The sequence below is a fragment of the Gopherus flavomarginatus genome, chromosome 10, assembly GCF_025201925.1.
Source record: "Gopherus flavomarginatus isolate rGopFla2 chromosome 10, rGopFla2.mat.asm, whole genome shotgun sequence".
Taxonomy (NCBI): domain Eukaryota; kingdom Metazoa; phylum Chordata; order Testudines; family Testudinidae; genus Gopherus; species Gopherus flavomarginatus.
The window spans coordinates 77519663-77546468 of NC_066626.1; the positions used below are offsets into that span (position 1 = coordinate 77519663).

At 50.1% G+C, this 26806-nt stretch overlaps 1 protein-coding gene across 9 annotated transcripts in view; it reads right to left on the reverse strand.

Moving 5' to 3' along the window:
- BIN1 (bridging integrator 1) overlaps positions 1 to 26806 on the reverse strand; it is a 158284-nt gene that overhangs the window by 38212 nt on the left and 93266 nt on the right. For 5 of the 9 annotated variants that reach the window (XM_050917060.1, XM_050917056.1, XM_050917064.1 and 2 more), the window contains exons 6-11: positions 20572 to 20679; positions 17557 to 17649; positions 11970 to 12055; positions 8800 to 8875; positions 6754 to 6836; positions 3633 to 3677 (exon numbers count right to left, since the gene is read on the reverse strand). In XM_050917060.1, the coding sequence (XP_050773017.1) occupies positions 3633 to 3677; positions 6754 to 6836; positions 8800 to 8875; positions 11970 to 12055; positions 17557 to 17649; positions 20572 to 20679 (491 nt within the window). The remainder of the gene's footprint in view (positions 1 to 3632; positions 3678 to 6753; positions 6837 to 8799; positions 8876 to 11969; positions 12056 to 17556; positions 17650 to 20571; positions 20680 to 26806) is intronic. The other 4 variants (XM_050917058.1, XM_050917057.1, XM_050917061.1 and 1 more) reach the window with 2 other exon arrangements.

Below are 26806 nucleotides of genomic sequence, written 5' to 3' on the forward strand. Positions count from 1 at the left end.
ACACCACCCATGTGTGCAGCCTTCCCCACCCATGTGCCTGGAGGGACTGGGGAAGAGGGGACTTCAGACTCCAATCCTGTTCACTCATTGGCGTCTCTGATGACACTGCCACCAGCTGTGGTACGGGCACCTGCCCCATCAGGAACTGATGCAACCAATCAACTCATGTGCAGTCTTCAGGGGCAGTTATTTTCAGTCCCTACGAGGGATCCGGATTGGTGCCCCATAGGTGAAAGGCTCCACACATCTAGCTGCCCCCTTCCTCCTTTAGGCCCATCCCATTTCCTTCCAAGCTTCCTCCCGTGAGTTTAGCAGGCCCCAGACCAAAGCCCTCAGTAAGTCACTGCTATTTATAGCCAGCTGAAGCTTTTTGCTGCTCCGAGTACGAAAATGCCAGTGCTCATTTTGTCTGACCCTGAACCTTTTAGAAGCCCAGGGGGGCGTCTTCATTCTGAACAAGCCCGCTGCTTCGGCGGCATGCAGCATTAAAGCTCAGCCAGCAACCACCAATCAAACCCGCTGCTGGGCTTCTGTGGCCTTCAGGCCTCCTAAGGGAACAAATCCCCAGAAATCACTTCAAAGCCCCACTCAGAACAAACCGTGCCTCTGAACTGACAGCTCAGTGTCTCTGGAGAACGCCGGGTAGGCACTGCTTTGGGAAGCTAAGCCAGGTAGCCTGCCCCCTACTGACCAACTGGGCACTGGACTCTTGCTCAATTGCAGCAGAGGTACAAGACAAACTTCCCGCTGCCCTCCAGTATTTTACTGGGAAATGATGCTGAGTGAAGGAATGACTCAGCTTTGGGGTTCTGGTCTCCCATTTGAAATGCACGTACTAGGGACTGGCTCTAGCACAAGAGCTGACTAATATGTGCTGGGCTAGAACATATATATCACATTACCGATATGTATTATCCATCCTGTACATATATCAATGGGTATTAAGCATGTAATAGTAATAGAATAGCAGTTATATAGCCTGAAAGTAACCCACAAACCTTGCATTTGCAGAAGTAAGCACTCGGCATACACAGATAGGAAACGTGTCAAGATACTTTTGTTCTGTGTCTTAGTACAAGCTAGGGAAATACCTTGACAAAGCCGTCCCTGAAATGCTAGTCCCCAAAACAAAAAGGTAAGAAAGGAACAAAACCAAGAAGTTAAGGAACCGGGACAAACTGACAGGCTGGATTTTAGCCATGTGTAACTTGTCAAATCATCATATAAATAACACTAGCTGAACTGTGTAAGTTTGGAAGCACATCTGTGTAAGGTGAATGAATGTAACACTTCACGAGACAGCTTCTTGGAGACGGGGGTCGCGTTGAACCTTTTCCCTGTATTAGATTCTTATTGGCTTAACGCAGGAAACTTGACTGGCATTGGCTATGTGGTCTCTTGAATATAGTTTATAAATGAACGGAAGAGTAGTCGAGCAATTGGCTACACAATTTAATCAACACAAGCAAATTAACACAATCCAAAGACACCCTTATTGTGCTGCTGAGACTCAAAGACCCTAGGGCCCCCCTCAGCCTGGACTGTTTTAGAACAGCCTATGCCAACATTTGCAAATGGGACTCCCATGTGCTGCAGCGATGCAGTTACACAGGAGGGGACACCACTGGTTCCACTCTTTGTTCCCAGCCCAGTCGCCCCTCTGCAAACTCCCACATGGCAGAGGGGTGGGCATCTCAGCAGAGGGGTGAAGGATCGGATGGTGCCTTCTAGCCAAACACAATTTATTTTTTAGCACCAAAGCACACTGATCTCCAGGCAATGGCAAGAGAAGCAGCTTCATACCCAGACGCAGGAGGACACAAGTAGCACCACTATAACCTGCAAGCAGCAGATCAGAGCCTGGTCCCAACAAGTGCTCCAGTGCCTGCAAATTTCTCAGCATTCCACCTGCACCAGCTCCACCCAGGGGGAGCCCTAGTATAGTCAAAGCCCTGGCATTTTAACCCAGGGTCATCTGGACCTGCTCTAAGCAGGATGACCCTGTGGCTAGAACTCTAGTGGTTGGTCTATACCAGAGCTCCTGCTGTTGCAGTGTTAGTGCCATGAAGAGAAATGTGAGGAGATGGTGTTCTTAGTGCGGGCACAGCCATTGCGTGGGATAACACTTGGGTAAAGCTATTGAGGTTTCCTGTTACTGGGGCCCCAGGATTACCAGCCAGCAGTAAAAACAGACATACAACTTGCCCGAATCTTAACCTTTCAGTTCCCCAATAAGAGACTTAGCAAATTTAAAACAAAAAGAACAGGCATACTTGTGGCACCTTAGAGACTAACCAATTTATTTGAGCGTGCTCAGGGGTCGACCCCCGAGCATGCTCAAATCAATGTGTTAGTCTCTAAAGTGCCAGAAGTACGCCTGTTCTTTTTGAGGATACAGGCTAACAGAGCTGCTACTCTGAAACCAACCTTAAAACAGTCGTCACTTATCCCCTTTCATCCGAGGAGCTCAAAAGTGTCTTCTAAAAAATTCACTAAATCCCTCAACTTTCCTGTGAGAAGTATTATTATCTCCATTGTACAGAGGGGTAAAATTGAGGCAGAGAAACCCTGAGGGCACATAGCAAGTCCGTGGCAGTGCTGGGATTAGACCCCAAGAAGCCTGGCTCCTAATCCTGTGTTTTAACCATTACACAGCACTGCATGCTAGGAGCCAGCTGGGATTAGAATTATTTTTTCTAACCAGTCTTGGAAGAAAGTGTCAGCACAGAGTTTAAGGAACGCCCAAACTAGGAAATGCTTCTACACAATTATGCAACTATTCTTTTCTCCGCCCCTACCCCATCTGGTGCAGTCAGTCCCTCTCTTAAGTCTCCCTTTACAAATACACTCAATCTCCTACATGTTTCCACTTTAGTTACAACATGTACATAGGCATCAGCTACAACCACTAGACGGTTGGACTATTCCGTGTATTGAAACAGAAGTTACAAGCATGTGCTTTTTAAAAGGCGAGAGGATTGACTCCCTGCTGCTTCTACCTGGTACTGTGATTTGCACCTGCGCAATGTGGCAGCATTTTATAACCACATTGCACTGATCCATGTAATTGGTGTCACAAGGGGCAAAGCACAGGGAATCCAGGTTCAGCCAGGAGGAGTGTTGTAGCAACTTACTTTCTCTTACACACTCAATAAATCAGAACACGTTTGAAAGGAGAGCTCCATCTTGGGAAGATGAGGCCTTTTTAACAGTCAAAGTTGCACCAGTTTAAATCAGCTTTTAATCAAATCACACTTATAGTTAAACCAGAGCAACTCTGAACCCAGACAACACCTAAGGGTTCAAACAGCCATGGAGTCTAAGTGTTAGGCCTGAATGGACCTCTAGGTCATACAATCTGACCTCCTGCGTGTCACCAGTCACTAATACCTCCCAGCACCCTCAAATGAAGGCCAACAACCAGAAGGAAGCAGGGATTCAGACCAAGAATGAAAAATTATTAGGATTAGTCAGACATGCAGAAATCTTCAGTGATTCCACGGTGCCAGAAACACACCAAGTCATGCAAGAAACTCCATTCCAGTCCTCAAGTTAACACCCCCCAGGCTATTAGAACATGGCCTTATATTCCATTCAGACACGTCTCATAATGCTACTCTCCATACTGGTACCTGCTCATCTTCTTCTTCAGCCTGGAGAACAGTTTAGTTTTCTTTCTGGTGGGGACGGCACACAATGATTCTCATTACTGGATAACACAGCCATGGAGGAGCAAATGTTAAGGTGCCACGCACCAGTGAACCTGGTGCCACAGGATGATTGTATTCAAGCCCTTCCTTCTCCTAGCTTCTGGATTTGGTCTATGTACTACGGGGCAGAGCACAGGACAGGACAGGACTCCTTGTGCATGGCAGTGTTAAGAGATGTGAATTTCCCCTGGTGACCCTGGGGCAGATCTGCACAGAGAGAAGCAGATGTGTAGAAAGCCAGACAGGCAGGGATCCACAAATAGTCTTGTTTCACAGGTGGACAAATGGAGGTTGAGAAGTTACAGTCCTACAGCAAGCCAGCGGAAGACCTGGGGTTAGAAGCCAGAAATCCTGACTCCCAGTTCTCCATTCTCCCCACCTGCACTGCAACCAGCTTACGCTGCTTCCCTCCATGTATACTCCCAAAGCACAAGGAGTTGCACCAGGAGCAGCTCCAAACAGCAGGATTTCTCACAAAGACAACACACTGACATAACAGGGGTACCGTCCCATCTCTCCGCCCATCTACATCCATTTCCTTTCACTCTCTCCATCTCCAGCCCCTGCGTATACAAATGAGGGGAATCGTCTGCACTGATCGCAGATCCTGGCCTGCAATAAGAGCAGATGATTCCCCTCACTGAGAAAGGGAAAGGGCATTTCCCCAACCCCACCAGACAAGATTCCCCAGCAAGATGCAGGAGAGATGGCAGGAAACACAACTGGGCATTTCCTGCCATCTACAAAAATCTATTCTCCCGACATATGTTTGACACCATCCAACCCCCTCCCTGGGTACCTGTGGGGAACAGCTCTATTACAGGACAGGTCTGGACCCACGGTAGAGCCCAAAAGCAATGCAACAGGAGAGAGAAGGAGAATGCTTTTCTGTTTGCAAAGATCTCCACAGCTCTGACTCAGAGCATGTGTGGAATGGGTCAGTGGGGCATGTCTGGGGCAACCGGGCATGGAGGAGAAAGATGGAGCCAAGCCCGTGAGTTTCTACACATACAGGGTTTTCCGTGTTCATTTTCCCTCCTCAGGGCATGAGCTCTCCCAGCCAATTACGGTGCTTTGGACTACAGCGGAGGGAGCTGGGGTGCCTCACATCCTACAGATGAAGCTGGCAACTTGCCTAGGCCAGAATTGCAGTGATGGAAAATTTGATTTTCTTGGAAGCTTTTGTTGGGGAGGCCTTGCAGCTGGCCAGGAGTCACAAGTACTCATAAAAATAAACAAACTCATGTTGAGTTGCCGTTACTGCGTTCCACCGAGCCAAAGCATCAGCTGCAGCCCTCCTGCCTTCTCATCCCTCTCTTGTGCTTTCTGCCTTCTATCTGAGCAGCCTTTGGGAGAGCGTCTCAATCAATCATTTTGATTAACCAGGACTGGGTGCCTTCTGGAGGGAATCAGACCTCCATCATTCGTGAGAGGAGACCTGCCCCATATGACCCCATCCCAGTGGACCAGCAGGTTGGAGCCGGCTGCATGAGGAAAGAGATCAGGGAACAAGAACCCTGTACTGCTGGGATGGAATAATTGCTCCACTGAAATCAATAGCAAAACTCCCACTGACCTGAAGGTGGCCAGGATTTCATCCCTGGTGTCTCTAGAACTGTAAGGATCTCAGCTGAGAAAGACCCTGCACACCAGAAACCCAACCTCAAGGTATGGGACTGAGTTAGGGTTTTGCAAGGTCACTGGACTCTACGGCCAAGAGCAGACCCCAAACTTCTGTGCTCACTACATCACAGATCTAGTGCCTGCTATGGAACAACAGACAGGTGCTCTTCTGAAAGGGAGGGGGCAGGAAAGAAGGTCTGCTACATAGCACAGGACCTACCTGCCATGGGGTAGGAAATGTTCTAACACGGTAGTGCCCTATTCAGATCATAACATCGTTTGGTAGAGGACAGAAGAGTCTGTTTCTCTTTCAGTTCCCCAGTACAATGCTGCAGTCTTTGGGTTGCAAAGTCTGCAGGGGGATGTTTGCTAGATGGGGAAGATGGAAACATTTCTACTGGTCTTAAGTGTCATGGAAGTTTGTGTCTACACAGGTAAAATTTGGCCTCCGACTTAGGATAACATCTTCACCTTTAAAGTTGGTGAATTCTATAAACCCACTGGGTTTTGTGTTTGCAACAAAGGGTTAAATTGGGAGGTGAAGGAATAGGAGTCCACAGGGGTCCCCACAGCTGCTCTAACCTTTCAACAGCTGTCCTGAAGCAAGGCACATAGGCTGAAGTTATCACTGACATCATGCTAACTCCCTCTATATGCTGATTTGGCATTTATGTTGCATTACTGCTCTCCCAGCATGTGGGACGAGCAGCAGCTGGAAGCCAGAGGCCCACATTGCTTCATCACTCACACATTTGGATGGGAGCCAGATACAGCCTCAGCCAGAGCCCGACCCTCCCGCCCCCTTAACTGAAAAAGCTCAAGAACGTACAGATTTGCAGTTAAACCAATGAGGACCAGATTCTGCTGAGGGAAAAAAAAAGATCCTGTGGACACCAGCACTTTGCAGAGACCTCCATATTAGGGGTCTGATGTTCCCTAAACACAAAGGCCAAACTCCCATGAGGCTCTAACTGTACCCACGAGATTTGCATGGGCAAAACCACCATTTTCATGCACAAAATAGGTAATTGCGCACAAGAGTCTGCCAACTGGAGATTCGGGTTTGGTGACCAGAGCTGGAATGGAAAGGGGGCGATAGGCAGAGGGAGATAGGATGTGGGGCTCTTGTGTCCCTTGGTCTTAAATGTGTGTCAGAGTGATCTGGAAGTTTAAGTGTCCCACTGTGCGACCTGACCAGCAATGAGAAGCACGGGGTGGGTCAGGTCTGCATCTTGGGGGTGGAATTATCTATTGAGAGCCACTAGGTGACAGCCACATAGAGTGAGGAAGAAGAACTGAAATCGAGAGGATGCAGATAAAATCATTTCACTCTCCCCTGTAAGAGACATTTCCACAGTGGGCTCCCACCTGCCCCTTCAACCTCTGCAGGGGAAGGTGCATCACTGCAACGGTGGCTCACCTTGGCTGTGCTTTAATGGGGAAGGCGTTGCTCGAGTACTGCTTGTCTAGGTTCGTCAGGACATCATTGAGGTTTTGGTTCAACTGTAAAAAGAAGAGAATCCTAAGAAGCAGGTGGGGAATAGGGCTGGCTAGCCAAGGCAAAGACCTGTATCAGGACCACGACACCCCAGGAGACGGCATGGTGCTGGTGAAACTGGGCCCCATCTTTGTTCCGGCTCTTCCTTGGCCACCCCCTTTTAACGGGAACATAATCCAGAAGCACTACAGCAATCCACACATTCTTTAAAGCTCCAAACCGTGAAGCATCACCAGCACCCCTTGGGGAGCCTGCGTCTGATTTACAAACAACCTTGCTCAGAGCTTTTCTATTTCCTGCCTTTCTCCACCCTCCTCGGTATTACCAAGGACCTCTGCATGAGCACAGCTGAAGCCTCGAACCTCATCTGTGTCCACACCAGAGGTTACTAATACGAAATGGCTGTGTCACAAATGAAATTACAGGCCAAAGTCACCATTGGCACTAAGAGATCCACTCCATCAATGTCAATGGTATTGCACTGTCCAGGCCAGCGATTAATTTGATCCTACAGCTCTAATAAGAAGCAGATGACTCTTAAGGAACAAAAGGTCCTGGTTTCTTGCATATGTCCCCAAACAACAAAAAAAATGGGGAAGAGACCAGCAAAACATGTGACACAGGAAGAGGATTCTCTCTAAACCAGTGGTCCCCAAACTTTTCAGGGTCATGCCCCCCCCTTTACCCCTACTCCCCCGGGAGCCAAGGCTGGGAGTGGAGACAGGGCTCAGGGGGGATGCAGACAGCAGTAAGGGAGCCAAGACTGGGGGTGCAGCTGGGGCCCATGAACGAAGCCCCTGGCCGAGGCTGGGGGGGGAGGGGGCGGAAGGGGCAGGGCAGGGAGTGGAGCTGTGGTTGGGCCTCGGTGGGGCCACGGCTGGGCATGGGGCCAGGAGGTGGAACTGGAGCAGAGCTGGGGGCAGAGCGGGACTGGGTGGCGCTCCCTCTTTGCTCACCGTGGGGACTGGGACAGGCCCTGATGCACCCCCCAAATGTTCCTACCCCCCAGTCTGGGGACCACTGCTCTATGCAGATGGGTTTGCCAAAGTTTTCCCTTATAAAATACTGAAGTATAAGTAAAAAAACAAAGAAAAAAACCACTGTCTTTAACAATAGTGTTACTACCGTGGTTTGTAGCATTATTGTAGAACACTGGATTATTTTTGTAAGGGTCCCTGTGAAGCATCAACAGACCTTGAAGCTAATGTTTAAATGATGCCAGTCGTATCCTCACTGTGAGTGGTTACTTCTGGGAATTTAACGACCATAATGTTGCTTGTTGCTTAGCTGCTGTATTGTTGCCCAGACTACAGTTGGAGAACAAAAAGTATCTGTTTTCACTTGGGTTCCCTGTCTCCTCATAAAAGATTAGCGAGATGTATAGGGAGTGTATAAACCATGTGGGTAACGCATGAGCCTGGAGGACTCCGGGAGTTATTTCAAATCTGGTTTTCAAGTTAAATAAAAAACAAAAATTCCAGATGAAAGAGTCAGTGTGTTGGCCTTACCACTCACTACCCCTCAGACCTCTTCAGGGCCTGGCTAGGCAGCTACAGATCCAGTGTGGAGCAACTAAGCCATCTGCTCCTTGAGATACTCCTTATGGCATTCAAGGTTTACTACAGATGGCACCTTTGCTACCAGTGTATCCATTTTAGTAAGTGAAACTCTTTACCCAAAAGTTTGAAGGTGCTGAATCAGACTGGCTTCATTCACTCTCAGTGGGATCCACGGCTCTCAGGGGAATATGCTCCAATCAACAATATTCCCAGCTGAAAACCGCAAGATTCCTTGCAGTGACCAGATGGCTATTTAAACAGGGATGTTAGGATTGTAAAGCCATCAAGACAAGTGCCTGGCCTCAGCTTGGTGCTAGCCTCTTGTACAGCCCCAGGTGCATTTGCTGCACTGCACAAGTGACTTATCGATAATAGCACGGCAAATGAATACAAGGGCCAGTAACCTTACCTTGCTCATTTCTTTATGGAAGTTCTCTTCTAGGCCTGCTATACTCTGGAATGTGTTGACATAGAAACCAACACGACTGCCAAATGGAAACAGAGCAAGAGTTAGCGGATACAGGTGGGTCTTTCAAGATCGGCGGACTTGGTTTCCTTTGCTAATACCCCCCCTCCCCACACACACACACACACACGCACATTTCAAATTGAAGCTGCGCTCACTCTCCGTTCTAACAACAGTGTAGGTCAGGAAGTCCTCAGACAGCCCTGTGGGCTCGGCAGGGCTGGTGCTACCATTTAGACGAACTAGGCGGTTGCCTAGGGCGCCAAGATTTGGCGCTCCCTCTCAAAATTTTTAAAGACTTTTCAGGGGCCGCTGCGCTGGGAGGGAGAGGGAATCTGAGCAGCCGCCAGCAGCCCAGAGGTTCCCCTGGGTCAGCACACCACCAACAGCCAGGGGGTTTCACCACGCAGTTGCTGCTTCGCTTCTCCCGCCTCCCAAGCTTGCAACGCCAATCAGCTGTTCGGTGCCGCAAGCCTGGGAGGAGAATTAGAGCAGGGGCAGCGTGCTCGGGGAGGACGCGGAGCAGAGGTGAGCTGGGGTTGGGAGGTACCGCATGGCTCCCCGGGCCAGGGGGTGGGGAGCTGCCGCCGGGGGGAGAGAGGGCGCAAGTTGGTAGTTTCGCCTAGGGCACGAAACTTCCTTGCACCGGCCCTGGGGCTAGGGCAACTGTTTTTCTTTGCTCCCATGTGGGAGCCACTAGTTACGGAATAAACCAGGCCAGTGGGGCCTATAGGAGATGGTTGGTTCTAGCAGAAAGGGAGAAGACAGGCCTCTCAGGGTGCTTTTCGTGGTGGACCCACGCCATTCTCCAGAGTGGCAATGGCCATGGACCAACACCCCCCCGTCCTCCCTTCTGGAAAAAGATGCCATGGTAACAGTAACTGCAGGGAGAAAACAGAAGGGTTGAGCACAGAAACCCGAGAACTCGAGCAGGCTTTAGGGGCCTGGTCCCAGACACATTCACTATGAGACTCCCAAATCTAGTGATTTGAGTTAACCCAAGAAAAAGTGTTGTCCTGCCTGCTGGGTTTTCTTCTCTGCAGAAGGGGAGCGAATAAGCTACATGGCTAGAAAGCTAGAGACCGACTACAGAGGGACAAGCTGGTTACTCGGGGGTCACAGGGTTAAGTGCACTGCTGCCAATAGCCAAACTGACAGATGCCTGAAGTTGGCAGGGGCCAGATCCTCAGCTGATGCAAACTGACAGGGACAGACTCTGCCTGTTGCCAACCCAGCACCTTGAAGGTGGGGAGGAATTGTGCAGGAGTAGAGGGGGGTTGGGTTAGGGATGTCGGGGCAGCACGAAGCCTGGGCTGGCGCTGCCCCATGCTCTCCTCACGACAATGTGCTCTCTGGAGCTGCAGCCACCCAGCTCTTGCTGTGAGATGGGTTTCTCCTGAGGAGCTAGGGCCATTGCCTCTGCTTCCTCAGGAGAGAGCCCGGCGCTGTCTGAGTGGGACACCTACCAGCCAGAGAGGGGCCTTTGGGGTTGGTGAGGAAGCGGGGGGGACCCCCTGAATTCAACCCACCCCTGCGGGGCATCTGTCTGGCATCCCTCCAGGCCAGGGTGGGATTGGGAGCAGCACTCACTGCAGGAGCAGAAGGGAGCATGTGGCCACAGGATCGGAGCAGGGGAGGAAAGCGAGCGGAACTGCTCGGTGCTTTACAATAGCAGGCAAGGGAGAGCGTGGTCTATGACCTCAAAAAAGCCAGACCACAGGCGGTCCCCTCATCCCCAGACCAAGACAGAGCCACAGCTCCAGCTGCCTCCATCTGATGGGCAGAGGGCTCCCGATCTGCATGGTGGGGATCAGCAGCCAAGAGAGAGGATTACATCCGACAGGGCAGGGAGCTCCCGAGCAGGCACCAGCCCAACCGCTGCATGGCTTGTAGCCGGCGGCTGCACCACTCTTGCTGCCACACTGTGCATGTATCCTGCTAGAAGTCAGAATCCCCGGGGGTCCAGCGGCTGCTCAGGATTTTGCTTTCATTCTGCTGATGCCCGCTGTCGCCTCCTCCTGTCCTGCCTCCGCCCTCATCAGCCCCAGCCCCAGGGGACTGCATTTTTGAATCAGAAATTGAGACACTTCTGAGTGCACTTTGCCTGCACTCCACCCTAACACTCCCCTCCCCAAACATCAGCTCTCCTCCTTCCTCACTCATCACCTGGCCTCCACCAGGATGTCTCCTAGATCCCCTCCTCTCTGTGGCTGGAATCCCTGTACAGCAAATCTATGATCCACTGGTCTTCCTTCATTGCCTGCCTGTTTTCCCGTGTCCAGCCTGCATTAAGGAGCCAAGCACCATCAGGCGGACAGCTGGGTCCCTACTGTGGAGCAGGGCTGGAGGGCCTGGGACCCTCATGCCACGGAAAGGACTTGCCAGCCAGGGCTGCACTTGGGGACTCAGTGCCGAAGGGCGCCCTGCAAAGAAAATCCTGCAGCACTGAGGTCAATTGCCTCAGGCTGCAGGACTAAAAACAGCAGTGTAGATGCTCGTGGTTGGGCTGCAGCCCAGGCTGTGAAGTCCAAGGAAGGGGGAAGGTCTCACAGCCCAGGTGCCAGCCTGAGTGGGAACGTCTACACTGCCGGTTGTAGCCCCATAGCCTGAGCCCCACAGGCTCAAGTCAATTAACCCAGACTCCAAGACTCACTGCCACAGGTTTTTCTTTGTGGTGTGGAAAAGCACTTAAATCCCCTTCCCCACTCCCGTCCCACTACGTCGCCAGTGTAGTTCAGCTCTCCCTAGGCAGATTTTCATGACCCCTACCACCCACTGTACCGGTTTGTACCACTGAAACAAATATGCAAAATTAACAACCCCCCTACATGCCCTAATGCACTATGTAATTTATGGACAGCCCCTAAAAGCAACACACACTGGGTGGCTACTGGGTTCCCGAAAGATCCAAGGATGGCAGGGTCTTGGAAACAGGGTAAGGGGTGGCTTCTGTGAATGCTAGGAGAAGCCCCGAGAGCTGGGACGCACTCAGAAATCCAGGGCAGAGGGTCACCCTTAACCCAGGCTCCCCCTTCACACCGATGGGGAGCCCATCACAGTAACGACCTCCCTAAGGGGTGACTGGCCCCCGGCGGCCCCCCTTGGGAGCTCACCTATTCCATAGCGAAGGCAGCTCCTCCTGCAGGTCGAGGTTCATCTCCTCAAACACCTTCTGAGCTTTCACCAGCTCTTCTTCGGCCTTCACAACAGAGACAGGAAAAGTCAGCACCCACCCAGCTCCATGCAGCGCAAGGCATTTGCTGCTTCCCTGGCCAGCTGGAGAGACCAGGCGAGGGAGATCCCCCACGCCACACGGGCTGCACTGAATCCCTCAGGAGGCTGCCTGGGTTAATTCTCTGCTGAGGACAAGGGGTCTGATTCTCCTCTTGCTTACCCACCTTTTATAGTGGTGCCACTCCCCTAACTGACTGCTGAGACGGAAGATCTGACCCCAGCGGGTGTACCTCAGCCTAGCTCCATGGCCAGCAATGGTGCTGAGCCAGCTGGACACCCCGCCCCAGCTTTGAACCCCCACTGCACAAGGAGAATCAAAGACACAGAGCTCTGCACTGCCACAGCAAGAGCTTTAAACCAGCTGATGAGGAATCCTCCGTCATGGTGGAACCCACCGCAGGGGCAAAGCTCCTACACTGGGGTCTGATCAAGATTTTAACTCCAGCACCCAGCCCAGCAGCCCGCTCTGCCCGTTGGCCTACTCTCTGGGTGAATCCCCCTATCTCCCATTGCCAGCACCAAGGAGCCCAGGACCGGGGCAAGAATTCTGGCATAACACAGAGACACAAGATGCTCATTGCTCCTACTGCAAACAGCACAAGTCAGCACCTGGCACGTCCATCACCCCACACACCCCAAGTCAGTACTGGGCACCTCCACCACCCCACTCCCCCCCCACTCCGAGTCAGCACCAGGTCCACGCACCCCTCTCCAATCCTTCCCCCAAGTCAGCACCAGGTCCACGCACCCCTCTCCAATCCTTCCCCCAAGTCAGCACCAGTGGCATATTATCGCCTACACCAACAAGGCCTAGGCCAAGAGCAGCAAATTTGCAGGGGCGGCACTTAAGCTCTGAGGGTTTGGGGGTTTTTTGTTTTGTTTTTGGTGCGCTTCAGCACTTGCGATCTCAGAGGTTTTTGCTTGAGGCGGCAAAAAACCCAGAGCTGGCCCTGGGCCTGGGGCAGCAAAGTCATTAATCTGCCACTGCCCACCACCACTCTACCCCCCCTCCACCCGCATGTCCGCACTGGCCACATCCACCACCCTACATCCACCCTGAATCAGCACTGGGAACGCCCACCTCCCCAAACCCCGCCAGATGCAGCACGGGCACGTCTGCCACCCCACTCCCCCCCGAGTCAGCACTGGGCACGCCCACCTCCCCACTCCCCAGCGTCCATCTTCCTCCCTTCAAGGCCCTGTACTGCGAATGTTCCAGTTTCAAGGTTTCCATTCTCTGCCTCGCCCCTGCCGGCGTGGTGGGGGGGGGGGGGGAGAGAGAACAGCGAATCCCCAGAGTAACCACCCCGCAGCACAGCCTAACAGGAAGGCCAGCACAAGCTGCTGTTTATATTAACAATAGCAGGAATGTCACAATGCCACAGGGCTCTCCAGCCTGCATGCAAATCCATCCCCCCCACCCCCACCCCCCCGGGACCCACTTTCTCTGCCTCCCTATTGCCACAGGAACCTTCAGAACTGAAGCTGGCTTCCTGCCCCTTCCGAGAGACAAGGGGACAGACATCGCCAGGAGAAGGAGACCTACTCTGCAATGGGGTTAATAGAGGACATCTGGCTTTGGGCAGCGTTGGGCTCTCTGTCTCAAGGATGAGCATGCACACAAACCAGATTTGGGAGACGGGGGCAGTCAGAAAAGGATGCATACTGGCCTGGTATGTGGCAGACCCAGGTCCTATTTCTGGTCTCCTGCTTCGCTGGCCAGGGGGAACTAGCAGAGGAGGCAGCTCAGCGTGTGTGTCAGTCCAGCCCCCACCCAACTTTCAGAAGTCGCCAGCCCCCAGCAGAAGCCTGGAGTGACGTCCTCAGTGCTCAAGGTCAGAGGACAAGGGGTTCCTTCCAGAGGAGAGAGAGCTGGGTACTGGAAGGAATGCCCAGCTAGGCCAGTCTGTGAAATGGTGGGTCTCTAACAGAGATAGGGAGCCACTCCAGGGAAGACATGGAGCAACGGGAGTCACATCCATCTTTCTTGCGCACTGGCTTTCAGCAGTTCTGCCTGGTGCATGGCACAGACAAGCCTACCATTTTCTGTGGGCTTGCAAAAAAATGAACCCTCTCAAACAGAGATGCCATTTTATGCTATGCAGGAGGGTAGAGGACAGGATCACGAGGGTCTCTTCTGACCTTAACATCTATCAGGGCACGAATGTTTCTGACCCATTCACTCAAAAGGAAAAAAAGGGTGAAGTACGTGTCCCCTTTCATTTCCACACCGGGCTTGAACCATAAATCAGGAGTTAAAATCCCCAGAGACTAAGATCCCCATTAAATTCTGTTAGTTTCTCAGTAGCCCCATTGCACAACGAAGGAAATGACATGGTCCCTCCCTCAGGTTTATCCGTTCTCCAGGCCGAAGGACCCAGAAAGCAAATCCTGCACTGATCTGCGAGTATTGTGACAGTCCAAAAGCACAGCCCCTAAAAGCCCGCAGGCAGCATTCACTCTAGAAACGTAAGGGAAGAGAGGTCCGTGCAGCTCAGAGCTATGCCTAGGACTCTGTGGTGGATATTTCAAATCCCTTTGATCTTCCCAGTGATGAAGCTAAATTAAAATTTCTCTCATGCTCTGGGCAAGCCAATGGTATATGGTCACCAGGATCCAGCTCTATGCAGGATTTATTTTGGTTGGATGCAGCTGGCCTGATTCTGTGCAGCGCTGAGCATCTCCTCGCAGCTGTCCTCAACTCGCACTGCCATCCCTTCAGCCGTTATCCCCATGTTACAGGTAGGGAAGAGAGGGGACATCTACGCTGCACACTATGGGCCAGACTCCGACTCAGGTTTCAGCCCTAGCCCCTCTTCCATCCACACACATCTCAGCCTGACTCAGGTCAGTAAGGACCCAAGGCCTGGATCCTAGGACCCTGATATGGGGGTGGGTCGGAGACCAAGTCCTGCTGAGACGCAAGTCCAAGCCTGGTCATTCTGCAGTGGGGAGGCAGCTCAAGCTGCAGACCCGAGTCCGAAGGTCTGTGCAGTGCAGTGTGGATGTGTTAACAGCTGTGAGACCCTGGTGCAGCAATTGTAAACCCAGGCTTGCAGTGCAGTACAGATGCCTAAGCACAGGCTTGGAAACACCAAGTTCACAAGCCCGGGTCCCACATACCCAGCCTTAATGCGCAGTGGGTAGAGAGTCCAAGGCCCAGATGTTTAAAGGTACTTAGGCATCTCTCTCATTGAGCTCCCATTTTGATTGGGGCATGTAGGATCTGGGCCTAAGTGACTTGCCCAAGGCAACCCAGGAAGCAGTGTCAGAGCTAAATCCAGGTCTCCCAAATCCCAGGCTGCAGCCTAACCCATAGGCCATGCTTCCTCTCTGGGGAAGCAGAGGGATGCACCACTCAGTTAGCTGGTTACTTGCTGGCTGATGGGACGGAGCACCAGAAACACTGTGTTCTGCTGGAGTTAACAGATCACTAAGGACACTGCTGCTTAGCCAGGAGTCAGCGTTTCATTGGAGCTGAGGAGCAGCAGGAATTTGCTGTTCTAAGCAATTTCCTCTTTGTTCCAAATGGCACAGTCACCAGAACGCTACAGTGTAACTCGCTTACACCCCCTAAGAAGAAACCTCCAAGTATTCACACAAAACTCCCACTATTTTCTATCTGTTAAAGGCCTGGCTGGTTAGTTATTTGAAAGCTTAATTCTCAACTCATCTTTATATTAGAAATCAAAGGACTTGCCCAGTCTTAGTCGCCGCAGAAAAACACTGCAGACAATTAGGGAGACTGTGAAATAACCCGAGACTGAAAGATGAGCAATTGGCAGGAGCAGGGATTTTTACTCGGGCTGTTTAACGTTCTGGGGTTTGATAGCTTAATACTGAGTCCTTTGGTTATGGGCTGAGAAACTTCCTTCAAGTTGTGTACGCCTCCAAAGAAACTTCCAGCAAATTCTCCCTTTTTCCCTGGTATTTCTCAGCTGAAAAACAAGCCTAAAGAAACCTTTCAGGCCTTTAGACATCATTAAGAAGCAAAAAAGTGTACAATTTTTCCTACTTTGCAGGTCACTTTTAGGGGAACTGCAATCAGCCATTTTCTCCATGAGCCAATGCTCAGTTTATGTGGCACTCCAGCATTTCATTAGCCAGCAACGTTATCTGTACAATCAGAAATTGGCTGTGAAAGCTCCCAGGCACTTTGAAGTGTGACCTGTTTTGGGTAAACAGTGATTCATTCACTGACCAGGAATCAGAGAGCATTTGAATGAAAGCAGATGAGATCACCTGGAATGTAGGAGTAGGTATTTGGGTTTCTCTGAGTCAGGACAATGACTTACTGTCCTCCTCCCAATTAGAGTATTTGTTTTCCTTCCTCTCTAGCACAGTCCTCCTGTCTGTCTGCTCCTACTGTAGGTCCCCGAGACCCAGATGCTCAAAAGGTACTTAAGAAATGTTTTAAATGGAAGTTAGACCTTTGAGGATCTGGGTCTGAGTATTTCCCTGAAAAACATTCACCATGGGAGATTCCACCATGAAGGCAAGTTTCTCCTTCCCACTCCCCAAGCAAGGGGATGAACAAAGAACCCAATTTCAATATCTATAGTTTCATTGACTTCACTTCCTAAGCTCCTTCCCTGTAGGTTCTCAAATCTAAATAATACCTGGACAAACCCTGCTTTCAGGCAGCCCCAAGGCCTGCAGCTTGACGGTGTTCAAAGTCTAGCGCGGGCTGCACATCTTGCATCCATTTCTAACCCAAATCAGACCGGAGCTGTGAGGCCTTGGGAGATTTTCTCGGCACTTGTTCTATCAATGAATCGTTTCAAATCTGCATTTTTGGATCTCACCCTGGGAAAGTTTTGCAACTCATTTGTACAAATGTATAAACCACTTCTGGTTTTTGCTGTGATATTTTGCTTCCAGCTTTACCGAATGGCAGAAATTCATGAGGCAGCTTCTTAAGGTTTCTATTTTTACACCATAAAAATCTGCTTCTCATTTAGGGAAAAAAGATACTAGTGGAACTGCATGGGATGTTTTCTCCCAGCCCCATTCTATGCCCCCTCGCCCAGTGCTCACTTTATGGGGCAAGGCCAGTGGCAGATTAATGCACGGGCCTATGGGAGCCGTGCCCAGGGACCCTGGCCAATTTGGGGGCCCCTGATGGAGCATTCAGGAGCAGGGGTTGGGGCCCCAATGAAAGGGAAGTGTGGGGGAGCCCAAATGTTCTTTGTGCCCAGGGCCCCAATAAATCTTAATCCATCTCTGAGCAAAGCATAATACAGTTTTACTGGGGAAAAAAAAAAGCCAACAGATCAAACCTACACCAGATGTAACTTCGCTTAAGGTCACTGGTGTTAGACTAGGAAGAAATCTGTCGCCTGCATAAGGAGGACACACTTGACGGAGGGCCTAGAGTGAACACTGCCTGGAAACTAAACGCACATTACAGGACTACAGCCCAAAATAGCACATGCGGGGGTTAGAGCCAGGTAGGTCGGCAATCACCTGATTTCGGAGCAGATTAGTTTGAGCAACGAGATGAGCTTGCAGTTTTCCTTGGCACCACTGAGGCGCAGCTTTCTCAAGCAGTGAGACAGGCTGCGGGGGAGAGCATTTTCAAAGGAAAGAGAAAATAAAAACAAGTGAGAGACAGACATCTGTTTAGAAAACAAAATCACAAGAGTGAGAGCATTACAGGCTGGGCCAACCCAATACCACCAAGGCAAGAGACACAGCATCAGGGGACAATTAGTTACAAATCCTTCAAAGCATGCCAAGTGTAGCGGTAATGAATGCTCCGATCTGGAGACAGAGGGCACCAGGGCTGGGAGACTGTTTACCAGCAGCCCAGCTGCAAAGAGCAACAGGCAAGAATGGTTAGTGACTTAGCACACAAATGCCACGTGTTGAGTTTCCGCCAAGTGCCTTCCAGGAGGTCGGGATTAATTCAACAGTCACTCTCCTCCACGTGCAATTATTTAAAGTCCACAGCACTCTATTTTAATGGAGTGTTGTCAATTCAGCAGTAAGTGGCAGGATTCCTAAGGGGTGTGTACATGTGTTATGAGAAGGGAGACAGGAGAGGAAGGATGAGTCCAAAAGAATTCATGATTCTGTTGGTGTTATTCGAATATCATGAAAAAACATCAGTTAGATCCCAATATTTGCTCTATACTGTAATAACAAGACTTTGCGTTTCTCCAGTGCTTTTCCATAGAATCTCAAAGCACTTTACAAAGGCAGGTAAGTAGCATTATTCCTATTTACCAGGCAGGGTAACTGAGGCAGAGAGGGCTGAAGGGCCAGACTGAGCCCACTGCAGCGACTGGAAAAGCTCCTGTTGACTTCTAATTGCTTTGTCCAATTGCTCTGGGCTGGGCTCTGTCCTTTGGTCCACATTGCTCATCGACCTTATCTATTCATTTGTCAATAACTGGTCATAAGAACATAAGAACGGCCTTACCGGGTCAGACCAAAGGTCCATCTAGCCCAGTATCTGTCTACCGACAGTGGCCAATGCCAGGTGCCCCAGAGGGAGTGAAGCTAACAGGCAATGATCAAGTGATCTCTCTCCTGCCATCCATCTCCATCCTCTGATGAACAGAGGCTAGGGACACCATTCTTTACCCTTCCTGGCTAATAGCCATTTATGGAATTAGCCACCATGAATTTATCCAGTTCTCATTTAAACATCGTTATAGTCCCAGCCTTCACAACCTCCTCAGGTAAGGAGTTCCACAAGTTGACTGTGCACTGTGTGAAGAAGAACTTCCTTTTATTTGTTTTAAACCTGCTGCCTATTAATTTCATTTGGTGACCCCTAGTTCTTGTATTCTGGGAATAAGTAAATAACTTTTCCTTATCCACTTTCTCCACATCACTCATGATTTTATATACTTCTATCATATCCCCCCTTAGTCTCCTCTTTTCCAAGCTGAAGAGGTCTAGCCTCTTTATTCTTTCCTCATATGGGACCCTCTCCAAACACCTGTCACAGAGCGTCAGCACATGAGCAGTTTGGGCGAGACCAGCGAGTGACGCAAAGCTAGCGAAGTCTAGCTTCCCAGACTTGAAAATACCAGAGCCAGTGGCCTCGGGTTCCAATGTTCGTATATGAATCACCGCAACATGTTTTAAAATCGCCAACTAACAACAACACCCCTAAATGAAAGATTCCACCTCCCCACCCCCAGGAAAATTCCCTTCTTACTTCTGCATGCGCTTCAGTTTCTCTTTAAAGAGAAAAGCCAGTGGAAAGTTCTGTTAACTGATCCATCTGGCTGGCTGACCAGCTTTATGTGCTGAATGGGGGACATTGGTTTTTTCCATACCTGATGCAATTATTCTGGTTCCTAAAGTCACCTTCAATTTTGTTCCCTGGTTTTGCCCGGTTATCCATAGCGCAAGCAAAGAAAGAAATGAGTAAAGAAACTTCTCCCTCCTCTCTTCTTCCACCAACCCTAGCTCCCACACAGCTCATCCCTCCCCTAAAGGATTGCCTAGACTAGGATTTAAGGTGTGACGTTAGCATCTTCTGGCTAACACCTTGGAAAAGTCTAGTGTAGACGGGGCACACTTGGATGAAATCTTGGCTCCACTGAAGTCAATGGCAAAATTCCCCATTGATGTCAGTAGAGGCAGAATTTCACCCACTGCCTTTAATATGTGCTCACATGGGGGTGCCTAGGCCAGTATTCAACCATCTTAGCACACGTTAAAGTCTACTCCGTCTTGTCCACACTAGATGTCTCAAACATGTTAGCCAGCCCAGGTTAACATCACATGTTAATTCCTAGTCACAATAAGGCCCAAGTGATCTGGGAGGGCGTGATTTCAGAGAGACTGAAGGGTATTCCGACAACTCAATTGCCAATAACACATTCCAGTATGAAAGAGCAAATCTGCTCAGGGACGATTTATACAGCAGAAACTAACAGAGCAGAGGCTCTGAACAGGCCACGGTTGTGCCCACACTGAAAGTGCCAGGTAGTCCCTCCCAGCAAGCACTGCTATCGCACTGTTGATTTGAGCATCCCAGAGCGTTCTGCAAAGTTACTGAATTCAGGGCACAGTGGCCAACCACTTATTCTCATCACCATTTTACAGATGGGGAAACTGAGGCATGCAGGTATCCAGGATCAGGGAAGGAAATAGATCCCAGATCTCCTGCCTCCCGGTTCCTAGCTGACACTATAAGGCCATTCTTCCTTTCTCGCTCAGGCTTCTGTGCTCACCAAAACTTAACCATGTACCCCTGAAATCTGTGTCAGGTACACTGCACAGAAGATCAGCCTCCGTACACTAAGGCCTTCAGAGCTTTCTCCTGAAGTTTATTTTGGGAGTAAAAATAAATGCATGAGTGGGACCCTGCCAAAGAGAAAACATTCTGGTTGGATCATCGCATGACAGTTCTCTAAACAGAAAGCACCTGGAAATGATGAGTCAGCATGTTAAAACTTCCTAAATGAGCAGCCATTAAAAACAATAATAAATGAAAGCAGGGCCCGCCCTGTGCTTTACCTTGGCGATTTTGGTTTCGTCTTTCTTCTTTGCAGTTTGTAGGGATTCAAAATGGTGTCTGGCGCTGTCGTAATCCACAAGTTTCCTCCCTCGCTTAGCAATCCGAGACTGAGAGAGAAACACCAGCTATGAACAGCTAGAACCATAAAGTTTAGACCCTTGGCACCTGAACTCCATAATTAAACCCTCAATTACACTCCATTGAGTGAGTAAAGAATTGGCCCTTCTGGGTTTGGGCTAGCTGGAACTCCTGTTGCTTCTGGGGTTCAGACCCCATAATAGGTCACCCCCTTCGGAAAGTCTCTGCCGCCGGCAGCATTTTCCCCAGGCATCAGGGAAATGTGTCTCTGCATCACCCTTCTCCATTATCTGTGAAGCACCAACAGCGCTGGACAAGAAGCAAAGACACCCCACCCCCAACCCAGAGCCCCTTCTTGCACCCCAAACCCCTCATCCCCAGCACCATCCCAGAGCCTGCACCCCTAGACAAGAGCCTAACCCCTTCCTGCACCTCAACCCTCTGCCCAGCCTAGAGTCCCCCCACACACCCTGAACCCCTCATTCCCAGCCCCACCTCACAGCCTTCACCCCTGCACCCCAACCCTCTGCCCTAGCCCTGAGCCCCTCCCACACCCCAAACCCCTCATCCCCAGCTCCGTTGGGGCGCAGGCTCTCCTTGTGTATTCTAGAAACTCCACAAAAATGCACTCCAAAATGTTCAATACCGGGTTACACAATATTTTATACAAGTAAACCCTAGACAGTGACCCGCACAGGAGGGGGAACTGGCTTTTGTGCCTTTTTTTGCTTTTTAAATGATGGTTACAGAAGGCCTGAAAGGTTTTTGGGTTTTAAATCTGCTTCTTCTTAGCAGTTTAAAAAAACAAAAACAAAAACAAACCACTCAGACATATCAGCTTCCCTGTTCTGAATAGGGTCTCCTTGAAAGTCCAGAGAACTGAATGGGAGCATTCACTGCCCTTAACTGAAGGACCTGGTTGTTCTTTAACAAAGAAATCTTTCCTCTCGCCTGTTTTCTGTATATTTGAGTTAAATGGCTGTTAAGACAAAAAGCTTTTTGAGATGGGAGAGAATCTGTCAAATTGACAGTCAGTTCCTATTTCCTCAGTAGTTGCAACAACGTAATCACACCAGCTCCTGCATCCCAGGAGAAGCAGGGGGATTTCTAATGTAAAAAACACTATTTAAAAACAGAAAAGCCACTTTCTAGATCCTAAAGAAGCAAAAACAGGGCACAAATCCATTTTGTTTCCTTTTGCAGGTCACCTTTAATACACTGTATGCTCTTATGTAACGCTTTGCTGTGCAGTCTCACTGACGTGGCATTTGCAACATCTTTTGTAATGGTTTTCGATCAGTCGTGCAAACCAAACTTGACTCAAGCCACTCTTTAGTGCGGGTGGCAAACGCATCCGTGCTGAATAGGACGTTACCAGAAAAGACAAATTGATTTTTTTGTAAACCCAGGTTTTATTGTAAAAGAAATGACCTGCTCAGTAAAATAAATATATGTCTTAACGTAGGCCACAATGGAATCGGATCTTTAGCTAATCCTAGGTAGGGATCAAGAGATGGACAGGACTTTGATTATAGAGAGATCTAAACCAAGCAGGGGGTTGTTTTAATTTCTCACTTGGAGCATCATCATTTGGGGATAGGGTTGCCAAGGGACATATGCCTGAAGGTTTCATCCCACGACATCATCTTCAGTTAAAGATTACAATTTAATTCCTGGAGACTCCAGGACACTCCTGGAGAAATGTCAACCCTACTTGGGGATTGAGAAAGAGGATGAAAATAAACACATCCGTAATGCTGCAATATTCGTGGCCTGAGATTTTGAGAGGAGAGCTTGGGTGCCTGACTCCTTAAGGTTTTAGGCTGGGATTCCAAAAGGAACCTAAACACAGTGTCCAAGAGATGCTAGTCATGGAAAAGATTTAGCCTTGGTCTACTCTACACAGTTAGGTTGACCCAAGGCAGCTTACATCCACCTAATTATGTCAGTGTCTACTACAGTCTTGTAAGTGCCCTGCTACACTGACATAATAACACCACCTCTCAGAGGTGCGGGGCTGATGGTGGTGTAATTAGGGGTGGGCAAGACATAGTCTGTGTAGACATTGCCTTACTTACAGCAGCTGTTGGAAGCTAGAGAATGAGAAAGCTGGAGACAAGAAAGCCAGGCAGCTAGAGAACTTCCGACAGTGGTCAATGGCAGGTGCCCCAGAGAGAATGAACAGAACAGGGAATCATCAAGTGATCCATCCCTTGTCACCCATTCCCGGCTTCTGGCAAACAAACAGAGACTAGAGACACCATCCCTGCCCATTCTAGCTAATGGCCATTGATGGACCTATCCTCCATTAATTTATCTAGTTCTTTTTTGAACACTGTTATAGTGTCAGCCTTCACAACATCCTCTGGCAAGGAGTCCCACAGGCTGACTACATGTTGCGTGAAGAAATACTTCCCTTTTGTTTGTTTTAAACCTGCTGCCTACTCATTTCATTTGGTGGCCCCTAGTTCTTGTGTTATGAGAAGAAGTAAATAACACTTCCTTATTTACTTTCTCCACACCAGTCATGATGTTATAGACCCCATCATATCCCCCCCTTAGTCATCTCTTTTCCAAGCTGAAGAGCCCATCAGTCCCCCTACTTCCCTGGAGAGCTGGCCTGCTGGAACCCACTCCCAGCTGAGAGCCAGGGCAAGAAGCCTTGGCAGCTTCTCTCAACCCCCACTCCCACCCCACTCCCCTCCCTCGGCAGGAAACAGGTAGGCGGTTTCTCCAGGATCCCAGCAGGGAATGGGAAGTGGAATGGGGGCTGAGTCCACCAGGAGAGAAGGGTAGTGTGGACATGACTGCAGTGGCTGTAAGTCGACCTATACAGGTTGACTTAAGTTTCTAAGTGTAGACAAACCCTTGGTATCATAGATCACCTAGTTAGGTGTCTGCTGAAAAATGCAAACAAGGTGTAACCAAGACAGAGTCTGCAGATAGCTGGGGAGAATAGCTCCGAGAGGCGCAAACAAGCCTTCTCCATCTCCACAAATTCTGGAGCTTAATAAGAACAGTGCAAAATCATCAGCACCACTAGCCATCCCACTGCGGATCGCAGAAGAGTGGGAGCAGTGTCTCTCAAGGGAATCGCCGTGTCTGGCATCTCACATGGGTGGGACCTGGTTTGTGGGTGAAGCTTGGAAGAAGACACCTACTTTTTCCCCATGGTTTGACTTCTGATGTACAGTGATAGGGGAACCTGTAGGAGCAAGTGGGGGAAGAGGAGCCCCAGGAAGCAGAGACCCATGTGGCTGCACATGTTCACAGCTTGCACTATGATCCCGGGACCTGAAACCGTTTGAAGTGGCACTTTCCTTCAGGAACAACAACAGATAGTGACAAAAGTTTAAGCTAATCAGGAAGGGGGTGGGCAGAGGGACAGTGGTGGGTTACTTTCTGAGGGAAGGAGCCAGGCTGACCCATTCCATATGGTGACATTGTTACAAGTGCTGCCACATGGAAAAGCCCATTCGCTGTGCAGCTGTTTCAAAATGAACTGGTGCTGGGGGAAGGGACGGGGCTGGGAGATGGAACTCACATCAGATATCAGATGATCCTGCGCTGTCAACAGAGATCCCCACCCCTCCTGAGCAGCTGGCCATGTGCAAACAGATTTTAACCCAATACACAGATCTGCCTGCCACACAAGCCTCATAAACGTACTGGCCACTTGCCAGCAGCACTGGCTCCTTCCTGACGGCTCTGCATCTCCAGGGGAAGGGAAAGACAGGGCATCAACTGGCTAAACAGGACAACTCAGTCACTTAAAAGGATTCTGCTAACTTGCCGGGCAGGGGCCCTCCCTGCTCCAGTTTTAAAAACGAGCCAAAACACACACAAAAAAAGAGAGATGCAGAGTAAGAGTGAGTGAGAGAGACAGACATGCAGAGTGTGCGTGTGTGAGAGAGAGAGAGAGAGACATGAAGAACGTGCATGTGTGTGAGTGAGTGTCAGCCAGTGACAGAGACACGCAGTGTGTGTACGCACACACATGTGAGAGTGTCAGTGTGAGAACACGCGTGCGCGCCATGCAGAGTATATGGGGAATGCCTCTGCAGCACTCACGTTCCCGCTTGGTGTTTCTGTAGCTGCACTTGGGTAGGAAAAGCTGGGGGCCTGTTTTCCACTAAAAAACACCAGTCTGGCCAGTTGGATACAGCTGCTCTGTGTGTACCTCATGCTGCTCCCACTTAAATGGAGAGAATCAGAACTGACTTCGTTGCCGTCCGTGAATCCACACCAACATCATGCTGGATTGACAAGAGAATCACATGCAGCCTGCGCCCTTGAGCACAAACATACCTGGGTCCCAGTACTCCTCACAGCAGTGCCCCTCAAGGCAGTGCCCGTGGGCGCCATGGCACCCACCAGGGCATTTATGTGCGCCCACCTAGTGCCCAGCAGGGGACAGAAGCCAGGGTCCCACGCCTGCTGGGGACAGAGTACTCTGGGGCTGCAGGCTGCGGGTGCCAGCGTCTTCTGTCCTTCCAGCTTCTCTCCGGTTTCTCTGCACTGCCCAGAACTGGCACCAAAAAAAACCAAACTAAACCAAAAAATGCTGTGACTCTGCAGAAGACGGAAAGCCGCCTCGCAGCACATGCTGGTTCCTCTGGTGCCTGGAGCTGGCCCTGTGCACGTGAGTAATTGTTGGCGCCCGCCACACTCTTCTGAAAACATGAATGTGCTACTGGCCACAAAAAGGTTGGGGACCACTGCCCTACAGCGCTGGCCTGAATAGCACGGAGCAAAACCAAGCTGATTCCCATGCAGACCCTACCCTCCACTGCAAAACTGTGCGCTAACTCCAGGGAGCCTGGTGGGAGAGAGGCAGGGTCGGCTGACAGCTGCTTTCTGGGCAGCGTGTTCTCTCCAATTGGCATACACTGTGCCAGCACAGCTGTAATGGGTCTTGGACATGGCAAAGCCAGAGCAAAGGTGGCACTGACGGGGCCAGGGGCTCCCCAAGGTGGTTCAGGGACCATTCAGGCAGACGCATGTGAGGTTACCCATGCGTTCTCTCATTCCATCCCCCTGGCATTGCCGGTAGTTTCTGCTCTAGAAGGGGTAAATGCAGCAGGCTTGCTGGTATATCAAAGCCCCTGAGTATCACAGGGAAATTTCTCCCTCCTGCACCTTTTAACATGGGAGAGAGGAATAAGGACCAGTATGTCATTTCAGCTACTTCTCTTCAGTGCATTAGATGCCAATGCATTAATGCCTGACATGGCTTTTCCCTTCCACAGTCCTGGATCTGTGGTAGCAGGAAAGCATGAATGAAGCCTTGTCTGAGTGATTTTATTCCCTTTACAAGGCTGGTAGACAATGAAACCCTATTCTAGTGATGACAGAGGGCTTCCGATTGAAACATGTTCTGCTCACAGGGGGCTGATGAAAGCCTGTGTATTAGAAAATGCTACCACACTTGGCTAACAGACAATTGCCCAGTCTATGGCATGGAGCCACTCTCCAGTGACAGGAAGTATAAAAGCAGAGGAACCAGGGAATATTTATCATGATGAGTGAAGCGTGGAGCTCCTCAAACTCCCCGGAAAGCCTGAGTGTGCAGATCTCATGCCTTCCTAGGGCAGCTCCAGTTAATCCAGCTATTGCACCAATACGCAGAGGACAATCTATATGGGAGCTGATCCTGCAGCATAAAATCATAGAATATCAGGATTGGAAGAGACCTCAGGAGGTCATCTAGTCCAATCCCCTGCTCAGAGCAGGATCAACCCCAACTGAATCATCCCAGCCAGGGCTTTGCCAAGCCGAGCCTTAAAAACCTCTAAGGAAGGCAACTCCATCACCTCCCTAGGGAACCCATTCCAGTGCTTCACCACCCTCCTAGTGAAATAGTGTTTTCCCAATATCCAACCTAGACCTCCCCTACTGCAACTTGAGACCATTGCTCCTTGTTCTGTCATCTGCTACCACTGAGAACAGCCAAGCTCCATCCTCTATGGAATGCATCCAATAGCAGCATCCCCTTTCCTTCTCTTTCACATACCTCACATCCCTGGTTGCCAGGGCAGCTATTCACTAGCCAAGAGAGCAGAGGATTGGTGTTTGGCCAACAGGGGCAGTGTGATTTCAGTGGGGGGTGCTCCCATGCCACATCCATTTCGCTACCCCCAAGCTAAAGGATATAGA